Below are 20,795 nucleotides of genomic sequence, written 5' to 3' on the forward strand. Positions count from 1 at the left end.
TACTGAGTTATTTGAACAATATAAACTTAATAATATACATTGTATATACATAATGTCAAAAAAGTGTTTTATTTTAAAAAAAATTAAATTATTCTCATTTCTGTTTTGAAACTCCTTGTAATGTATTGTTATGTGTCTGGCAAATTCCCTTAACTTTAGATGTACAAAATTGTGAGAATACGGACGAGGGTCCAAGCCCTCTAATCGTCAGATTAGTTAGACCTGCTCACTTTGTTAGTGGATGGCTTAATTTTTCTCAGAACCCGAGTGGTAAGATTCTGTGTGGATTTGTGCATAAGGAATGAATACCAGACAAGAAGGACATTAAATATAAAATTAACAATTTAATTATTACTAACAATACTACAATATAATGGATACAAAGGAATAACATAATACAAAGTAATAACAATATGGAATACCTATGTACGGATAATTCCTATCTCTACGTTATTTAAGCTAAACCCGAGAGAAAGAGTTTTACAATAAATTTTACCTCGTTGTTCATGTTGGGAACCTTTCTCTCGTTGATTCCTTCCTGGATAGTGGAGCCGGGAGGACAGGATGAGCTGGTGGATGAGGAGCACTCACTCTAGCAACAATTTGAACGAACTCCCCGAGAGTCCGCCAATCAGCCCTTTTATCCCCAATTATTTCATAATATTTTTCTTAGAAATTGGTTATGACATTTCAGCAGGTGGTGTGCAAAATTCTAAGATACGAGGCGTGGAGGAAGGAAGCAAAACATCCTCAGTTCTTGAAAAACTGCTACGTGACAGAGCAGTTTTACAGGATGTAAAAGTTTATAATCTTATTAGGTTATGTTTTATTAATTATTCCAAATTTTATCATTTTTTTTATTTTTGAGTGAAATTCAAATATATTATTTATTACGTTAAAATTATATTAATTATCTCAAGAACACCGTCAGATTGTCACAAAATATTTTATCGTTTCATTTTGATGTGTTTCAAATGAAAAGTGCAATGTCATTCAGAATGTCATCACACAGCATACTGACTGATAATTATTGTTCAATTTGAGTAAATAGTAAAATAAGAAATGACTTTGAGTATGTAAGTCTGGTTTTTGTTTTCAGGTCAGTCAACTTTGCTAATGTTGATAACTTTCATCTTTGGTCAATGCCTAAATACAAACTTCACAACCCGTAAAATTAAAAAAAAATGTTAACAAAGTCAGCGCCGTCATCNTGAACGAACTCCCCGAGAGTCCGCCAATCAGCCCTTTTATCCCCAATTATTTCATAATATTTTTCTTAGAAATTGGTTATGACATTTCAGCAGGTGGTGTGCAAAATTCTAAGATACGAGGCGTGGAGGAAGGAAGCAAAACATCCTCAGTTCTTGAAAAACTGCTACGTGACAGAGCAGTTTTACAGGATGTAAAAGTTTATAATCTTATTAGGTTATGTTTTATTAATTATTCCAAATTTTATCATTTTTTTTATTTTTGAGTGAAATTCAAATATATTATTTATTACGTTAAAATTATATTAATTATCTCAAGAACACCGTCAGATTGTCACAAAATATTTTATCGTTTCATTTTGATGTGTTTCAAATGAAAAGTGCAATGTCATTCAGAATGTCATCACACAGCATACTGACTGATAATTATTGTTCAATTTGAGTAAATAGTAAAATAAGAAATGACTTTGAGTATGTAAGTCTGGTTTTTGTTTTCAGGTCAGTCAACTTTGCTAATGTTGATAACTTTCATCTTTGGTCAATGCCTAAATACAAACTTCACAACCCGTAAAATTAAAAAAAAATGTTAACAAAGTCAGCGCCGTCATCTATTATTCATTCCAGTTTATTGTAGATGCATAATCATTATCAATTATTTCACCACACTCCTGAATACCTCTCTCAATATGTCCATTAATTTTCTCTTCTGAAAAGGTTTCGTCTTGCACCTGGAGACAAAGGAGACAGCAATCGGGAAGCGAAAAATGGGACGAGAGACCAATCGGAAATGCGAATAGTGGGGGAAAAACTATAAAAATCGGAACTTCAAGGTCGAAGAAGAGTCTCCTCTGGATTAAGCCTAGTTGTGCTTTATCTATTGTGTTGTGCTACCGCCGATCACCTATAACGCCGCAGCTTATCGGTGTTAAGCTGCGGCGTTATAGGTGATCGGCATACTCCTCCAGCAATTCTTAACATCCTCCAGCAATTCGTCTCGTCCAACATTCCTTAACATCCTCCAGCAATTCGTCTCGTCTGCCCGGGCTATGACTAATTACACGAACTCTCACCATTTCATAGAAACACCGAGATTTTGGAATTGTCCAATATTGATGTAAGCATGATATTCGAACAAATAAACGCGTTTTTCTTGTAAAACACTTGTACTTCCTTTGCCTCCTTCGCCACCACCCACATACACGGTTTCGCTTAGGCTCATTTTGTCGCAGGAGTAATTGTATTCCCTGTTTCAGTCTGCGACCTTACGTTCTTGACAATTTTTCGACAGTCAATCAATCGGAGTGGAATCAGTTATATTTTTTACACTATCCAAGCAAGCAAGTTCTCGGGAATTTTCCACAGAAAGTTCGATTCCTCCTTCACCATCCAACCGGTTTTATATGAGCTTAACAGGGCTTCGATGAGTATAAAATAAAAAAATTTAGTGTCTCTAAGACGAAAAATTGAAATTTTGAAAAATGCTCATATAAAAGACATTTGCTGTTTAGGGGTGTTTAAGTGTTTTAAAGTAGCATTTATATTCAATAAAATAACTATAAATAAATTTGAAGTAGGCTAGGAAATTACTAAACGACTGGTAACACTAATTATATATTAAATTTAACAGTAGATAAGTTATTTTTTACAGTTTAAACAAATTTACTATACTTACAGCTAGATTTTCCAATAACTGAAGAATTGTATTATTTTTAAAATTTAAAATGAATTCTGCAATTTCTGGTTTTATTTTAGGCAATTCGAATTTGATTGCGCAATACTTTCCATTAATATTTTTAGAATTCTTGAGTCCACTGCGTCCACTATCAATGTTCAGGCACTGATCATAATCGCCCCTGATCCATGGAGTTATACCTAACATACCAGCTGAAGGTTTTCCCATAGAATCCAGCACTGTAATAAAATATTGTTAAAGAAACCTTAAAAATATAATTTCCGTGAAATAAAATGTATAAAGTATACGGTAAACATAACTATATATTTATAGTAAATGATGTCTAACTTTTCTAAACTCTTATAAATTTAATATTTATTATTAAATATATTTGTATATAAAGCTCAGTATTTGCAAATTGCATAAAATCACTGAACACTGGAAGTTGGCACCATTAACGAGTAGACAATATATTTTTCCGGAAAACTTCAAACTTACATCTAAAAGGGTTTTTATTGCTGATAAAAGCTTATCTAGGAGAGAACTATGNGCCAACGTGGAGTTTCTTAGGTTACTTTGAAGCACAATGTAAAAAGGAAAAGTGAACTAACTCTGTCGTATAACGGTGTATAATTAGTTATTTGCTTACATTATATCTACAAAAGGGCGCAATAATTGTAATTGGCTATTTTCGCATTTATCCGTATGTTCTATAACAGGGGTGTCCAATTTTTTTGTTTCTCTGGGCCACATTGGAAGATGTCATGGATTTTTGGGCCACAAGTATATTATATATACTTGTGGTCCAATCCTTAAATATTAATAAGTTTTAACATTGATAAACAGATTATAGTGCGCCCTGAAATTTTGGCGAAACGCTAAATAATGAAAATTTTTGTAGAACATAGTGGAGAATTTCATAATTTGGACTGTCAGTATTCAAGCAGAATTGCTTATGAAAGAAATACATTTGATGGTTTAGTAATCACGAGAGCGAATATTAATATGTATTAAATCTGTATCACGAGAAAGGATATTTTAAAAAATTACTTTTACAGACACTTTCAATTTTTACTTAGAAATAGATAAATTCATTTATTATAAAGAAGACAAACATAAATTTATTTGAAAAACACGAATATTTGTTTTATTTGGGTCTCTAATTAATGAAAAAAATGACAAAATACTATTTTAAAGTGCATTTTTATTAGACTAATATATTTATAAATAATATGTAGCGTGAAAAGTAGCCAATGCGCCAAATGAGATTTTTTATGCCAAATTGAAGAAAGGGTAGCCAACTTTGGCGCAAAGTAGCCAAATCATGCAATGCTGGGAGGAATACTAAATAAAGCTGGAGTTGGGACTCAAAGGATTATTTTTAAATGTTTTCGAATAGTCGAAAATGTTTTGGATTAGTCGAGGACCTTTACATGTGAGTAGTGAGGATGGCTTTTGGAGACGTATGACGCACATGCTTCAGTTGATTTTTCATAAGTAAAAGTGTACGAATAACAAAAAAGAGTAGAAAGTGAAAAGTGAATAGTGAAGTGTGAAATGTAAACTATAAAGAACAATGCCGAAGCATAAGAAAGACTTTTTGCGGTCTGGAATCATATCGAAACAGAAATAATCAGACAGAAGAGCAACTTGAAAATTGTAGGGATACACACAGAACTAGAAAAAAATTAAGCAGAAGAAGAGAAACAGTCTATTATATAAAAAAGTATATTACATATAAATGTACGAACAAATAAAAACCCAGTGAAGAGGGTACTTGCAGCTAGAGTGTTTTATAAAAAATATTTATTTTATGAAACACGTTATGTATTGTTGTAAGTATCAATAAATAAATGTTTTTATCAAACTCGCATTATGTCATGACCCAATTATTTCGAATTAAATGTCATTAAGTTCTAATTATGGAATAAGGCAATAACTATAAGGAGATTCTTAAGACCGATGACGATGAATTTTAATGATATTTTGGGGACAGTTCCGTTTTCTCTATACCAACATCAAGAAAATCTCTAAATATAATCATTTCTAAAATTTAGTCATTATATGTATGTATAAATCCTCTGTATGAAAGTTTGTGTTGGGGAATATATAATACCACCAACCATCCTATTCTCGTTTATCCTATTATCGTTAAATAAGTTTACTTCCTTCAGAAAAGTAGTTAGTCAGCCGTTGACTACATGTTTTAGACCATTATCAGATGATCCTTAGGCTCGATCTCCATTGGAGAAGAAAATTAGTATAAAATAAAGATATACGCTAAAATCTGCGGACTTACCTTTTCAGCGCCTCAGCTTTTCTTTGTTTAACTAATTGCCATAGTTCCTCTTACAAGTGACTTCCGCCCAACAATATGAATCGCATAATTCAAGTTATCACAAAGGTAATATAATATAATATCGTTTGTATACTCTCTCTCAACCTAGGAACAACCTAGGTTAAGGTTTAATTATTTATGTTTAATCGTAGCTAGATGTTATTTATGTTTGTTTCATTTGTATTCTTTGTTTTCCGTTAAAATATATGTTAATTTGTTAATGGGACTTGATTCTAGTTTCCTCACGAACTTCTATCACTTACTCACGTGTGTCTCCCTACTCAAACGAGCCGTCCTAATCGAAATAGAAGAATCGCGAGTTACACCGCGAAATAATAGTTTAACTGATGTCAATATCCTGATGTGGATCTTGATTTCACAATCGAGATCCTTATTACCGCTCATAGGTTAGACTTCCATTGACGTAGATATCGGATGTCACGAACTTGTGCCGATTAAGTAGTACACAAGTTTACTAACTTTATACCCCCGGCTTATCTCACATAATTAATCTGTGGAAAACAAAGTTAAAAATGAAATAATAATAAAAAAATAAATAAAAAGTAAATTTTATGCAGTACAGTTAGACTGTACTACTGATAAAAGTCGTATTAAACAATTGACTCTCATTGTTCGAATTGTAGAAATGCCTAACGAACAATAAAGAAATAAAGTTGAAATTAATGATTATTTTAATGGTTTTTCTCCTTTGCCAAAAAGTACAGGGTTTGATTTATAAGAGAAATTATGTAAAGAACTTAAAACTTTAACTATTTCTTTGAACGATTGCCGTGGACAAGCTTATGACAATGGGACTAACATGGTAGGCAAGAAAAAAGGCATGCAAGAGAGGATTTTGGAAAAATTCCGACAGCATTTTTTGTTTCATGTTCTGTGCGCAATTTAAATTTATTAATAGGTGATATGGCTTCCTCGGTTCCTATGGCTATGACATTTTTTGGAAGTCTTTCAAAACTGTATTACTATTTTCCACGTATGCTCACAAGTGGGCTGTTCTAATGAAACATTTAAGAAATTCGATTATAAAATCATTATCAGATAAACGTTGGGAAAGCCGAATAAATTCTGTGAAGACAGTTAGATTTAATTTAAACAAACTTATAACAGCATTAGAAGAATTAAATGACGTGACAGAGAATTCTAGTGTAAAACGTGAAACAGATTCCTTGAGAAGTATGCATGACTCTCCCAATTTTAATCATTAGTTTAAGAATATTACTAACAATTCTGATTTCAACAGCATCAACAGAACGAAGCTTTTCTAAATTAAAATTAATTAAAATTATTTACGGACAACAATGTCACAGGAACGATTATTAAATCTGACATTTTTATCTATTGAGCACGAAATATGTGAAAAATTAAATTGCGATGATTTGATAAAAGATTTTGTGGAAATAAAAGACCGCAAAATTGATATTTCATAAAATAGTGCGAAAGGTTCAATAAAAAATTTAAAATAAAACTAAAAAAGCATATGTCGTACAATCTTAATAAAATATTTTCTTTACACATTTTGTTTTATAATTTCCGCACTTTTGTTTAAATAAATTGTGAAAAGATAACGTTAATTAGTTTACTTATTAAGTTTTTTTTACTAATACTTAGTTTCATTTTGGAAAGGGTCTCATGATTTAAGATTTGCCCCGAGCCCCTCAAATGCTAGGGGTGGCCCTACTGTGCATTATCTAATTCGATCGGATACATCTAGTTTTTACGGATACTTCATTTCAACAGATACTTTCTCGTCTACTGTTACGCATTCTGAAAACGAACTATTAACTCTCACTACGAAACCTTGTTACAACAATCAAGAACGAGTCAACTCCATCCTCCATCAACGAGCTTCAGAACTGTCGAACCCAGTCAACCTCAGGTATTTATTGGCATGCGAAATTCATGTAAACTCTCTCTTTCTCTCTCGACCACTTACGTCTATAAATCCCTTAAATACATTGTCTTCCTAAGTTGTAAATTGTATCATGTTTTCTTCGTAATTAAATCGTTATTAGTTGTTAACCCGGCATCCCAGTGATTCACTTCCGGTACGACGTCTCCCAGATCTCCTCTATCCGAATCCGATCGCCCGCCCACGCAGCCGCTCGTGTGACCTACTTTTAAAAATAACCCTCGCCGTCGCGGATTTTTGGTCAAACGAGACCTGGTGGTGTATGACCTGACGAGGCACCGAAGATGTGCTGACCCTCAAGTCACACTTCTAACATTATCAAACTATCAACAATAAATATTTATAAGTTCTTACTTTGTAACGGCCATTCTTTCAACTGGGTTAAATCTGTCATAAACACGACTCCACTCCTAACACATGACGATGATAAATTCGTTTCTTCGGAAAGTTTCATTAAATATGGAAGGGCGAATTTCACCACTGATTTTGTCAAATTTTTCAAATTCTTTTCTGCTTCATTCAGAATTTTTAGTGTTTTGTCTAATTCGCTCCAATTTAATTTTTGTGTACTACTTTCTAGCTCTCTTTCAGGAACCTCGTTTGATTTGCAAAATATTATGAAGAGAAATAACACAAATTGAACAATTCCTTTCTTCATTGCTCAAAAAATAAGATTTCACGTTGGAACAGACGTTAAGTTCAAATGTTTTTTATTAAATGGCAACTAAATTACTTTTATAATAGAAACTACTTTTTGCTATTTCTGAGGAAAGTTTTGTGAAAACGATTAAAAACCTGAAAGACAGGTTGATAACGTCATGCTGTAGTTTTTAGTTGTTGACAACGTCATTGTTTATTTGTTTTTATTTTTGACTAGCTGCAAGGAATCGCTTCGCTGGGTTTTTAATTCTGGGCAAAAAATAACGATAGTGAAGATTAAGATAATTACATTATAGCCAATCTTACCCGTTTTCACAGAATGCAAGAATTAGGTCCCACGTTTCCAGACTAATTAGAGAATTTTTACGTTCAGTCAAACGAACTATTTTCAATTTGATCAATATTCTGGAACGTTTACAATCGTTCTATAATCGAACCAATTCGAATTTANTCGTGCTGGGTTAAGAAAAATTTGTACACAAAAATTGCACATGGACAATGGATGGTATAGCTGAGTTGTTCAGTATTTCTCATGGAAGCTGCCATGTAATCCTGAAATGGTCTGAACATATGTATATTGTAGTATTCCATTTGATGGGTTCTTACTTGAATATCATTTTTGAGAGCAATGATGCCACTATCAAATCTTCTACACACACACACACAACTCTTTTATTTACGTAATGCCGAAGTATTACATGTCTGGCACCGCTTTGCATAGCCAGTTAACATATAAAAACATTAAATAATTGAAATTACAATTACATATATTATTATATGTAATTGTAATTTCAATTATTTAATGCTTTTAAAGTTCAAATCTACAGTCGACCACCCTATAACACTGTTGATAATTCCGTTTTATATGAATCCCATGTTGTACAAGTCACTTAGATTTTACAAATACGTGTGCCGGACTGTGAATGGCCACATATTTGTAAAATCTAAGTGACTCATACAACATGGAATTCATATAAAACAGAATTATCAACAGTGTTATGGGGGGTCGACTGTATATTGGAGTATCAAGCTAGCATAAAAATTTAATCCATTATTCTAATATGGACACTTCACTTATACATGATACATATTTTTCTCCTTTAAACTTCAAATCAGGGGTGTCCAACCCGCAGTCTGCGGGCTGCATGTGGCCCAGTAAACGTGTAAACAAAACCAATAAATGTTTTAATTTTTTTATTATTTATTCATTTCAGCAGCATAAACTCAAAAAAGAAGTTTTACAAAGCCATAAACTTTTATTCATATTTTATTGGAAAAGAAATATTTTCAAATACTTGGAGATGTGTGAATGAGGAAGGATTACTAAATAAAATGAAGTTGTGGCTCGAAAGACGCAAATTTATAGGTATAAACTAAAAAAAGGAAGTTTCACATAGCCGTAAACCTTTATTCATATTTTATTGGAAAAGAAATATTTTCAAACACTTGGAGATGTGTGAATGAGGAAGGATTACTAAATAAAATGAAGTTGTGGCTCGAAAGACGCAAATTTATAGACCCAAATTTGGGAAAAAAAGAGAAAGGACAAAAGAAAAAAAAGTAGTGAAAAACGTTAAATAGATCTTCTGTTATGCAAATATTGACCCTTACTTTTCCAATAAAACCTTAATTCAGCCAATAAGTACCCGTCATTAACCGAGTGAATAAAACCAGTGAACACCAGAAGCTAGTCGTGTGTTCGCACACTGTGAACAGACTGGTGACAATAAGTTTTCTGGGCTTTCCTCGCGGCAACACCTAAGTTGAGGGCAGCTTTACATAAAAGTTTTTCCAGGATGCTCTGTGTCGCGTTGCAGTAATCAAATAAATAAAAATAATTATTACATGCGATTATTCATTGCGAAGTCGTCACAATGCCGTGCTGCAAATTTTCATCGGAATGTTTTCATTCATGTGTGTTAAACACGTTTGAGAATTCAGCCAAATCTATTTGAAGGCATTACACAAATACAGATATAAAATCGAAATATTTATAATGGGTAGTCAAATGTAAAATTTAATTATTATATGTCTGTATCATCCCCTATACGGAAGTACTATAAGTGCTAGAGTAAATTCGAAACTCACCAGACCATCCCTAATCGAAAAAATTATGACCAACAAGAGCATTTTATAAAAATTTCCTAGAATATATTATTTAAAATTATTTTAATCAAATCATTTTTAATCATTAATTGTGTTAATTTAATTACATAAAATTAAAATAAATATGTAAATTTTGAATAATTCTATTTATAATACAGTAGAGGCCCGAAAACTCGGCACTCGACAACCTGGCAGTCCGGATAACTCGGCCACATCTGGCAGGGCGAAAAATCCCCTAGTAAGTTTTCATTATAGACAGCTTTATGTTTCTTAAAATATTATTCTGAGGTCTGTCTTATCAGGTAAATTACTGTACACTGTGTATTCATTAATTTTCATTTTTATGTAGTAAAGGCTCTATGTCTTCATAAAGTACATACTTCTCCTTTGTTTAAGGGTATTTGGGCAGTTTATTCTCTGTTGTATTTTGAAGCAAACAATACATACAAGTACTGTACAGTACAGTATTTTCTGAAGAAACACTCGTACTTATTCTTTTTTAACCCCATTTCCGATAACCCGGCATTTTCACAAACTCGGCTAATCTTCGGTCCACATTAGGCCGAGTTTTCGGGACTCTACTGTAATAATAATAATAATAATAAATCAACAATAAATATTTATAAATTCTTACTTTGTAACGGCCATTCTTTCAACTGTGTTAAATCTCTCATAAACGTGACTCCACTTTTTACACATGACGACGATAAATTCGCTTTTTCAGTAAGTTTCATTAAATATGGCAGAGCGAATTTCACCACAGATTTTGCCAAATTTTTCAAATTTTTTTCTGCTGCATTGAGAATTTTTACTGTTTTTTCTAATTCGCTCCAATTTATTTTTTCTGTACTATTTCCTGTCTCTTTTTCAGGAACTTCAGTTGATTTGCACGATATTATGAATAGAAATAAAACGAATAGGACAATTCCTATCTTCATTGCTGAAGAAATAAGGTTTCAGATTCGAATAAACGTTAATTTCAAATGCTTAGTTTTAATTAAATGGCATTTTAGGTCTTAATGAGTTAGAGTACAAGTTAAAATTTAATAGCTTTCCTGCTATTTTCAGGAAAGTTTTATCAAAACTAATAATAACTGTATAACGAGAGGTAGAAACGTTGTGCTGTATTTTCCTTGTATTGTTTATTTGATTTTACTTCTGATAATTCCAGCCATTACCTTTCTGTCTGTAGATGTAAAATTACAAATACAATTTATTATTACTTCTAAGTAATGAAAATAATTTAACTATTTGAATATTATTACTGTTGTCCACCTCTTTAACATATACAGATCTTTCGGTCTCAGCGAATGTTGTAATGTCGAAAAATGTAAAAGAATGTTAGCGGTGTTATTCTTGCTTTTGTGAGTTAACCTAATTTTTTTCATCAGTTTGAAGTGTACTACTACACAGTATGTCCTATAACTTTTCGTCAAAAATTTCTGAGTTTTTGCAAGGACAGTTTGTTTGTTGAGTAAATTGTTTCGAGAAATTATTAGGAAAATCAGACAGTATAAAAGACTCGCGCGTATTGGAATGCAACGTTGTTTCAAAATTTCAAAGCAATCGACAAAGAACTTGCAAAGATTTAGGATTTTGAACAAAGGAAAATTTACATTTTTTTCATGTAGATATTATATTTTAAATAACTGAAAAGATATCCCTAAAAAAGCTTTTAAATGAATAATCGCACTTCATTACTAGGAATCGGGGATACGATATCAGATAGTTAATTACATTTTTTACAATGAAAATTCAGAAAACATATGTAAAAATGTCTTATTCAACAATTATATTTACTTTACAAATTTAATAACAAATGGTGCCAGAAAGAATTACATGTCTTTAAATTAATAATATAGAAGTTATTTTTAAATAAAATCCTTTAACGGTCCGAAAAGTTATGCAACTCATTGCTAGACTTTTTATTTAGGCAACAGCCGGGAAAGTAAAATTACATTTATATTAATGTGTCAGAAAAAACATATAACTCATGAATAATTTTTTATTATTGCTTCATAAATTCATATAAATCCTGAAGTTGGATAACTAAAACGGTAAATTTTAATTTAATTAAAAGTTAGTTCGTAAGGTTGCTTGGATTTAGTTAATTAATTTCAGCAGCACGTAATAATATAAATGGCTAATCTTAATTTTGTCAATTACGAAAAGATTTATAAAATAATTGAATTATCCATTGTCATTTTAAAAACTTTTAGAATATATTTTACAATATATATAATGATATAATAATACTTTACTGCAATATTTATATTTTTCGATATTTAACTACTAAAATAAAGTATAGAAACAGTAAAGTCGAGAGAAGTATAGTAATTTTAACTTTCCTCAGCTGTACTGTACGTGACTTTAACGTCTCTTATATTCATTTCTTATAAAAAAAATTTTTGAAAGATCGATAAAAGACAATGATTTTATCTAATTTCCAAGAATTGTTTTTCAATCGAACTGATATAATCCTTTCAGATTTCGGAAAAATTTCTTGAAGGACAAGTAATTATATGTGTTGAATCGATAACAATACAACTATTCTTCCAGTAATGGCTTAGTTTCTCATTTATTATAACTTATTAAAATTTTTTCATAGTTTGTTTAATTACTTTATTTTTTGAATAAAGTAAGTGAAATGAATTAAAACTGCTGTAAAAACGATGCCGTAAAAAATAGTCATAAAATGCTAAATAGTAATTATAATGTAAGAAACTGAGATTTGAAAGCAGTTTTAAACGTAAAAACAATTATGGAAGTTAGCAAAAATCAGATTAATTTTATAAATTGGAAGAAAGACAAAATCTTATTTATTTTCAACACTCTTCTTCTGTTACCCGTGACTGAGAGGATGTTTAATTTTCCTGCTAAAATGAAAGTTATCACAAAATGACTGAATCGAGCACAGACTCGATTGGTCCTCGTGTTTTTTATAAAAGGTGGAAATCACCTTTCCTCCTTGCTAATACTCAGGGTTTTAGTTACACTATTAGCCATCTAAGCTTACAGCCATGTTTTACTCGTACTACTAGACGTCTCAGTTATTGCTTTTACTTTGGTGTTTCCATGCTAAGAATATGAAAGGTCTTAGCATGGAAACATGGAAAGGTCTTAGTAGGTCTCACTTTTTGTAAAAATATTAAAAAGAAGAAAGGTTCTCATGACGTTCACAGGTAGTATGATAACTGATGTATGTTTTCTTGTTTGGAGATAGTGCCCTGAAGCATTTAGTTAGGGTTTAGATTATATTTGAATTTGTAATTAGCTTGAACTTATGTTGTACACATTATAATGTAATGTGTACAATATAAGTTCAAAATAATTAAAAACAATTAACACTTTATATTTTAAATTTGGTTGACTTCCGTTTTATGAATCGACACGATACCTCCTTCACTCGACGTCATCTCTCTCACTCAAATTATATAAAAATAAAACAAAATATTTTTTTGAATCGCCAGTAAATACGCGAATTGTTATTTCATCCTACCTGGTGTCAGGACCTTGACGTAGAATCATACCTCATGATCTTTCAGTTTTCAGAAGCTCGTCTACCTATCAAGGATTTGTAGAAATCCTTGATAGGTAGACGAGCTTCTACCAACCCTGGATCTCGTAATAATATACTTTTCATTTATAGATAATCTAGCAGATAGGACCCGCAGATGCCGGCACAAAAATAAAAACAAACATTTGTATTATTTCATACTCTCAACATTTTCATTATATCATATTATAGTGTGAGGGTCAAAAATTTCGTGTTATAAACTTTAAATTTTTTATAAAATTTTAATTAACCTTGGGATGCAACTCTATGAAGACGGAACGAGTTTTAACGAAAATTAAAAGAGATAAGGGAAACAAAGTCTGATTAAACCTCGATTCCCACGAGTTAGGTTCCTTGTTGAAATGAGTACATCTCTGTGTCACGATTGTGTCACCCATCACCTTATTGGTCCAAATAGAGCGTCATCCCTGACGAAATCAGGGAAAGGCCCGAACAGAGGATTTCGTATAAAAAGAACCGGCACGATGAGTAAGATCGTGGAAGTTATTATTTGATTGTGTGTGTGTGTCGCGCCGAGTTCGTCTTCGAGAGACTGTTCCTGTCGAAACCCATCACCTCCTCCTCAACGACTGAACTGGACAATATCAATTCACCAATTTAACTCCGAACTGGGGTGTAAAGCTAGTTCGCCTCCCCGTGGTGCACTCTCGATAGCGTCTATTCGTGAACTAAATGAGCTAGCAACTTTTGGCGTCCAAATAATCCGTAGGATCTCCTGGACAATACACATCTTTTTTAACTATTTAAACTACTTATGTGTTCTCATTACAAAGGCCATAGTACCAAAGACCTTGGTCCTCAAATTAAGATATGTCAAATTAATATTGAAGGCATTAGTCGAGCAAAATGCCAATACTTACAAAGAATTCTAAAGGATAACGAAATTGACATAGTTGTAATTCAAGAGACTCATACTGAGAATAAATACCAACTTCAGACAAGAGGTGTGATTCCTGGTTTTGAACTAATTGGTTCAACCTACCAGAAAACATACGGCATTGCAACATATACTCGTAGTGACATTGAGGATGTCCTGTTTTGTAAGCAAAACCACTGACGATAACATTCATGTGGTTACTAGGTTGTCCAAATTACAATCAGCAATATCTATAAAACCCCAGCTACAACTTGGCCACAACACGTCATACCACAATTACCCCATCCTGCTGTCTACTTGGGAGACTTCAACAGCCACCATGAATGCTGGAAATACCGTGACACTGATAAAAATGATGACATGGTATTTAAATGGGCAGAGGAAAATAATCTTTATCTTCTGTTTGATGCTAAAGATCGATGCACCTTTAGGTCCAGCGCTTGGGGTTGTGAATATAACGCTGCCTTGTGCTTTGTGCCTTCAGATAAAAATAGACAACCGTTATCAGCTACACGAACAGTTTTAAATCAGTTCCCGCGTAGCCAGCACCGCAGAATAATTATCGGAATTGGACTTAGTATTCCTATAGTGAACAGTATACCACGCCCAAGATGGAATTTTAACAAGGCTAACTGGACTTTGTTCTCAGAAGATCTTGACAAATGTTTGGGATGGATCCCACCTACATCCAACAGCTATAAAAGGTTTGTTGGAGCACTGTTTAGGGTAGCCAAAAAATGTATACCTGCTCCCTGACCTAGAGGATACCGCAAGATTTATATCCCAAGATATATCTAGAGCTCCTAGAGATCGTGAATTCACAATTAAGATTTAAAAAAAAGCTTACGTCCATCAAAGCTAAATGTATAAATGATACAGCGTACTCACTACCCTTTGATACTAAAGAAATCTATGCTGCTCTTAAACAAATAAAAGCTGGTAAAGCGCATGGAAATGATGGTGTCCATCCTGAATTCCTCTTACACAGCGGCAAGTACACTAAGCAATGGTTGGCTCGCTTCTTTACTGACATCCTACAGACAGGTAAAATTCCTTTCGCTATGAAACAAGCTAAAATCATAGCTATCCTGAAACCCGGAAAACCTAATGATAGACCAGAGAGCTATCGACCTATCTCACTCTTGAGTGTGATGTATAAGCTATTAGAGAGACTTCTTTACAACAGATTGAGCAATACAATTTTTGAGAATATTCCGGTAGAGCAGGCTGGTTTTCGACCAAATAGGAGCTGTACAGATCAGGTACTAGCCTTCACTACTTTTGTGGAGGCTGGATATCAAAGGCAATTAAAAACATCTGCGGTATACATCGATCTTACTGCAGCATATGATACTGTCTGTCAGCATGGCCTAATCTGTAAGCTGCTTCGAGTGATACCCAGCTTAAAAATAGTTAAAATAATTGATAAGATGTTAAATAACCGACCCTTTCAAGTTGTCATGGAAAATTCGAGAAGTAGGATAAGAAAACTACTATGTAAATAATGGCCTACCTCAGGGTTCTGTCCTGACACCACTGCTTTTTAGTCTTTACATAGCTGACTTGCCTCAAACAAAGGCAAGGAAATTTGGATATGCAGACGATTGGGTGTTTGCCACGAGACATAAAGACCTTGCAATTATTGAATAGATCCTGACAGAGGACTTATCAATCTTAGGACAATAGTTTTGCCAGTGGAGACTTCAATTGAGTAAGACAAAAACTGAAGCTACATGCTTTCACCTTAATAACAAGCTGGCAAATGAAGAATTAAAGGTTTATTTTGACAACAATTTTCTGAAACATAATAGGAACCCGAAATATCTTGGTGTCACTTTGGATAGAACTTTATCTTTTAAAAGACATCTGATGAATTTAGCTGCCAAGGTTAATACCAAAAACAACATCCTCCAAAGGCTATGTGGAACTACATGGGGTTCTTCGCCGTCCACCTTACGAATCTCTGCTCTTGGCTTGGTTTTCTCTGCAGCCGAATTCTGTGCACCGGTATGAATGAACAGTACTCACATTAAAAAACTGGATGTCCAACAAAATACTACTCTACGTATCATAACAGGTACTCTTAAATCAACTCTTATTCACTCGTTACCTATTTTGAGCCATATCCCTCCATCTGCACTTCGAAGGGACAGCACTCTTTTCAGGAAATATAGGAAAATATTGTCTAATCCACAACTCCCGATTCATCAGGATATTGATGACCTCAGCGTAAATCGACTTAAATTAAGACACCCCCTCTTATAAGAGCTAAATCCCTGCATTGCAATAATTTCAACCTCACTGAATCTTGGACTGGCTCTGGGCTCATGTCTCTCCGGTGGACAGTTGACAACTTCCTTGTATTACAAAGCGACCCTTTGGATTTGAGTTATCCAGAAATCTTTGGAGTGTGTTAAATAGGATTCGGACCAAACATGGGTTGTGCAGGGACAGTCTTTTTAGGTGGGGAAAAGTTGCATCCACACAGTGTGACTGTGATGCTGAAAGACAGACTATACATCATATCTTGGAAGATTGTCCAGTAAGATCTTTTCTGGGACAACTGAGTGACTTCCTGATTTTGCCTGAAAGTGTTTTAAACTATATTTCTAACTTAGACTTACATTTATGATTTGTGTTTTTACTTTTTCTGCTATCTGTTCTTGTTACCAATTAGATGTGTAGCCATACGCTAAATAAATAAATAAATAAACTCCGAACTGTGGGACTTTATTTGCTGTTAACGGATCAACAGTAATATAAGGTATTTATCCTGCCAGCGCACTATTGTACGCTCTCTCTCTCCGCGTAAACCAATCGCGAACTCAATTGTAACTAAGAATTAAACTAGAATTAACATAATTCACGTAGCTTATTTTTAGCAGATATTAACCTTGTAACCTTAAAATGTATAACTAACGTAGAGTTAATATGAATAAAGGTTATTTATGTTTAAAGCAACTTTGAGTGCAGTTTCTTCCGTTCTTCTCTCCGTTCAATCCATTCCGGGTCCAAACCTCGTACGTCACCGCTCGCGCGAACTTGTGGTCTCTGTATCGACCTAAAGACACAGTGGTGTCATCCTGACATGTTATCAAAGAGATACCGGCTCAATGGTCACAATAGTATTTAATTTATATAACTTCAAAGGTTATTTTATGTTAGGGTATTTTATATCACACAAATGTAACCAATCTAACACAATTTGCAGAAATTTTAAAATCGGTATGACAAACATTTAGTTAAAGTAACTTTAGTAGTTATATAAATTAAATACTCCAATATAAGAAATATTAAAACGAAAACCATATAAAGAGTATAATTATTTCAGCCTATCATCGTCATGTTTATCACGATACTGGGATAATACGAAATGGCTCTGTTTTATTGGACAAATTGACTCCAATTGTAAATACGATATCTTATAAAGATTAAGATATTATATTTTTTTCTGACTTTAACAAACTGTTTCATTCACAGCTAAGTATCAAACAGTAAATCTGCGAACCGATGAAGTCTGGTGTAAAAATAGGCCAAATATTTAAACTTGGCACCTTCAAAATTAAATTCAAAACTAACATTAAAAAAGCGGCGGCCGGATGGCCGAGTGGTCAAGGTGGCAGCCTACCGCTCTGGGGACCCGAGTTCGAATTTGAACGGGTCGGAAAATCCACAGGAATTTTTCGGGGGGTGGTTCGTTCGGATATGTCGGGCTCCGTCCCTCACCACCCGGCAGCCCCGTTGTGAGCCTGGCCGAACCCATAATGGGCTTGCAAAAAGAGGCCCTCTTAGTGCCCACAGGGCGGAAAAACATTAAAAAAGCATTTCAATTAATAGAACATGAAATAGTTCACTTAAAACTGTTTTCCACGAAAAGAATAATTTGATATAATTGTGAGAATCCGGAAATTGAAAGGAAAGTCATTTTGAGCAAAGTAACAGAGTAGAGGAAAAGATTTATAAATTAATGGAAAATAATATTTTAAACTTCAACGAATTTTACAAAAAACGGAGAAACTTTCGATTTTGAAAGGAAGTTGATTTCCTTTCCTCCGGCCAACTCATGATGAGTCGAGTTTTGCACACGTTACTGGAGAGCAGATAAAAGGGACATTTTAATGTCATACAAGTCTGTTATACGAATTTGTTAAATGAAAGTCACAAATATATAGCACTACATACGAAGTATACGACAAGATTGTTAAAAGAGAAGTTATTTAAAAAACTTTCCATAGAAAATATTAGAAGAAGAATATCCATAATTAAAGAAGATCCTCATACAGTGAAATGTTCGAAAGACAACAGGAGGTAATATGATCACAGTTAGATCGATGTGAACTCTTGCGTCAGGTTTAGAATAAGATTAAGTTAAGTTAGTAGTTTAGATTTAAGTTTAGATTTATTCCTTTGTATACTTTTGATATTTTGATTTATTATATTTTTTGGTTTATTATGTAAAAATGGTTTGGTTAATGTTGGCTATTCATACTCATTCGTATTTAAATTTCATTCGCTCCTCCTAATCACAAGTTAAGGATAACGCGTGTTAATCCGCATGTAAAATAACTGATTAACTGGTGTCAAGGATCCTGACGTTGATCTAGAACTAACTCTCTAGATCTGTTTAAACATTATAAAAAGCCCTCCTATAAAAAGTTTGAGTAAGTCAATCTAGCAATTTTGTGCCAGAAGTGACATAGGTAACAAACCTATATCCTTGACTTCTCACATAATTATATTTTCAAGTTCAAAATCCGCAGCGCCATCTTTTGTTTGAAATAATCATTTATATTTTGTAAGAGTATTTTTGTATAAGAATAATGAGCCGCCATCTATCGCAAATATTTTAAATTTTTTTAACGTATTTCGGAAAATCGTAAATAAAATATATTTGTAATAAGAAATTTGCTTACATCCATCAAAAATAACAATAAAAGACAATTATCATAATTACAAAACCAGTTCGATGTATAAATAATTTTTAAATATTTTATTATTTCGAAAATATCAACACAGTAATGAATTATATAAGTTATAAATGCAGTGTATTATATAGAAAATATTTTAAATTTATCTATTAAGGAAAATCATTTGAAACATTTAAGAAATAATATTAAAAAATAAGTGAAATTATTATTTATAATAACTAATGATTAATGATTGATTTAAAAAAATAAGTCAATATGTAATTAACAATGAATTAATAGGTTTAATTTTTATGTTTCATTTGTAGAATGGCATTTAAATAAACGTGTAACCTCGATTTTTTCATGGACTACATGTCTTAGTTATTTATAACATGAGCAATTATAACAGCTTGTACAATATTTAATTTATTTGCAACATAAATTACGTACAGATTGCCTCATTAAGTTTTATATAACAGAAAATAAATTTAATCTTAACACTTATCGATTCTCAATATGATACATTCAAGTATATTTGTGTTCCATATTAAATCTATGCACGAAATAAATTGTTATCAATTATTTTACTACAGTGGAATAAACATAATTATTTCTTTAATTTACAATAAGAAAATAAATTCACAAGAGCAAATACATCGGTAATTTCGAGTAAATTAAAATTTATAAAACTGGAAAATTCAATTAAATTCGTTGCGTGCATGTACAAATCTGCTGTGTAAACTTTTAATACCATTTATATCTGATATTCAATTACCAAAAAGGAAGAATTCCGATTAATATAGAAAAATATTAGTTTCCATTTGTGCATTTGGCATTTGAAAATGTTTCGACATCATAATATAAGCTCATATTAATCAAAAATTATATGTCTTAGTCAAATGTAGAAAATTGTATTTAACTGATACGTAATTATTTCTGTAATTAGACCAAGAAAAAAGACTAGAATAAACACTAAATTTATAGATTGAATTTATTTTAATATAAAAATTATACATACATATATGTATATTTTTCAATTTCATATACAAACTTACTTTACAGTATCTCATTTGACTAATGTTTTTATTTACGGCTTATTAATTTTATTCGTCTACTCCTTAATTTTATTTTTACTCCTACATGTTTAGTTTACCGGTAACAAGATTAGACACCCTTTCTCTAATTGTAAAAAATATCATATAACCATTTTAATTTTTAAATCAATATCCAAAATAATGAAGATAATTTAGTAATGGTATATGAAAATTATATCAAAACTTTAGTACTTATAATTATTTAACTGTAAATAACAAATTTGAGAGTAGGAACGTTAACACATATTAAATAAAAGTTGAAATAATCAAATTGGAATACATGCAATCCAAAAACTAATTCTACTTGAACAATGAAAATACGATAAACTTCCCCCATATCTTGCACTCCGATATCAGGCCAATTCCTTGTCCAGAATAATCAAAGCAAGCGACTGTAACACGATTCTTTCAAAATAATTGTAATTG

General features: G+C 32.4%; 1 protein-coding gene across 1 annotated transcript in view; it reads right to left on the reverse strand.

Annotated features, from left to right (window-relative positions):
• The window catches only part of LOC111630125, a 45,499-nt gene extending 34,851 nt beyond the window's left edge, over window positions 1-10,648 (reverse strand). The window contains exons 1-2 of the mRNA XM_023374152.1: window positions 10,549-10,648; window positions 2,987-3,119 (exon numbers count right to left, since the gene is read on the reverse strand). Of these exons, the coding sequence (XP_023229920.1) occupies window positions 2,987-3,119; window positions 10,549-10,648 (233 nt within the window). The remainder of the gene's footprint in view (window positions 1-2,986; window positions 3,120-10,548) is intronic.
• Between the last annotated feature and the right edge of the window lie 10,147 nt (window positions 10,649-20,795).

Source organism: Centruroides sculpturatus, unplaced genomic scaffold, assembly GCF_000671375.1.
Source record: "Centruroides sculpturatus isolate CEXI.00-Female unplaced genomic scaffold, Cexi_2.0 scaffold540, whole genome shotgun sequence".
Lineage (NCBI taxonomy): Eukaryota > Metazoa > Arthropoda > Arachnida > Scorpiones > Buthidae > Centruroides > Centruroides sculpturatus.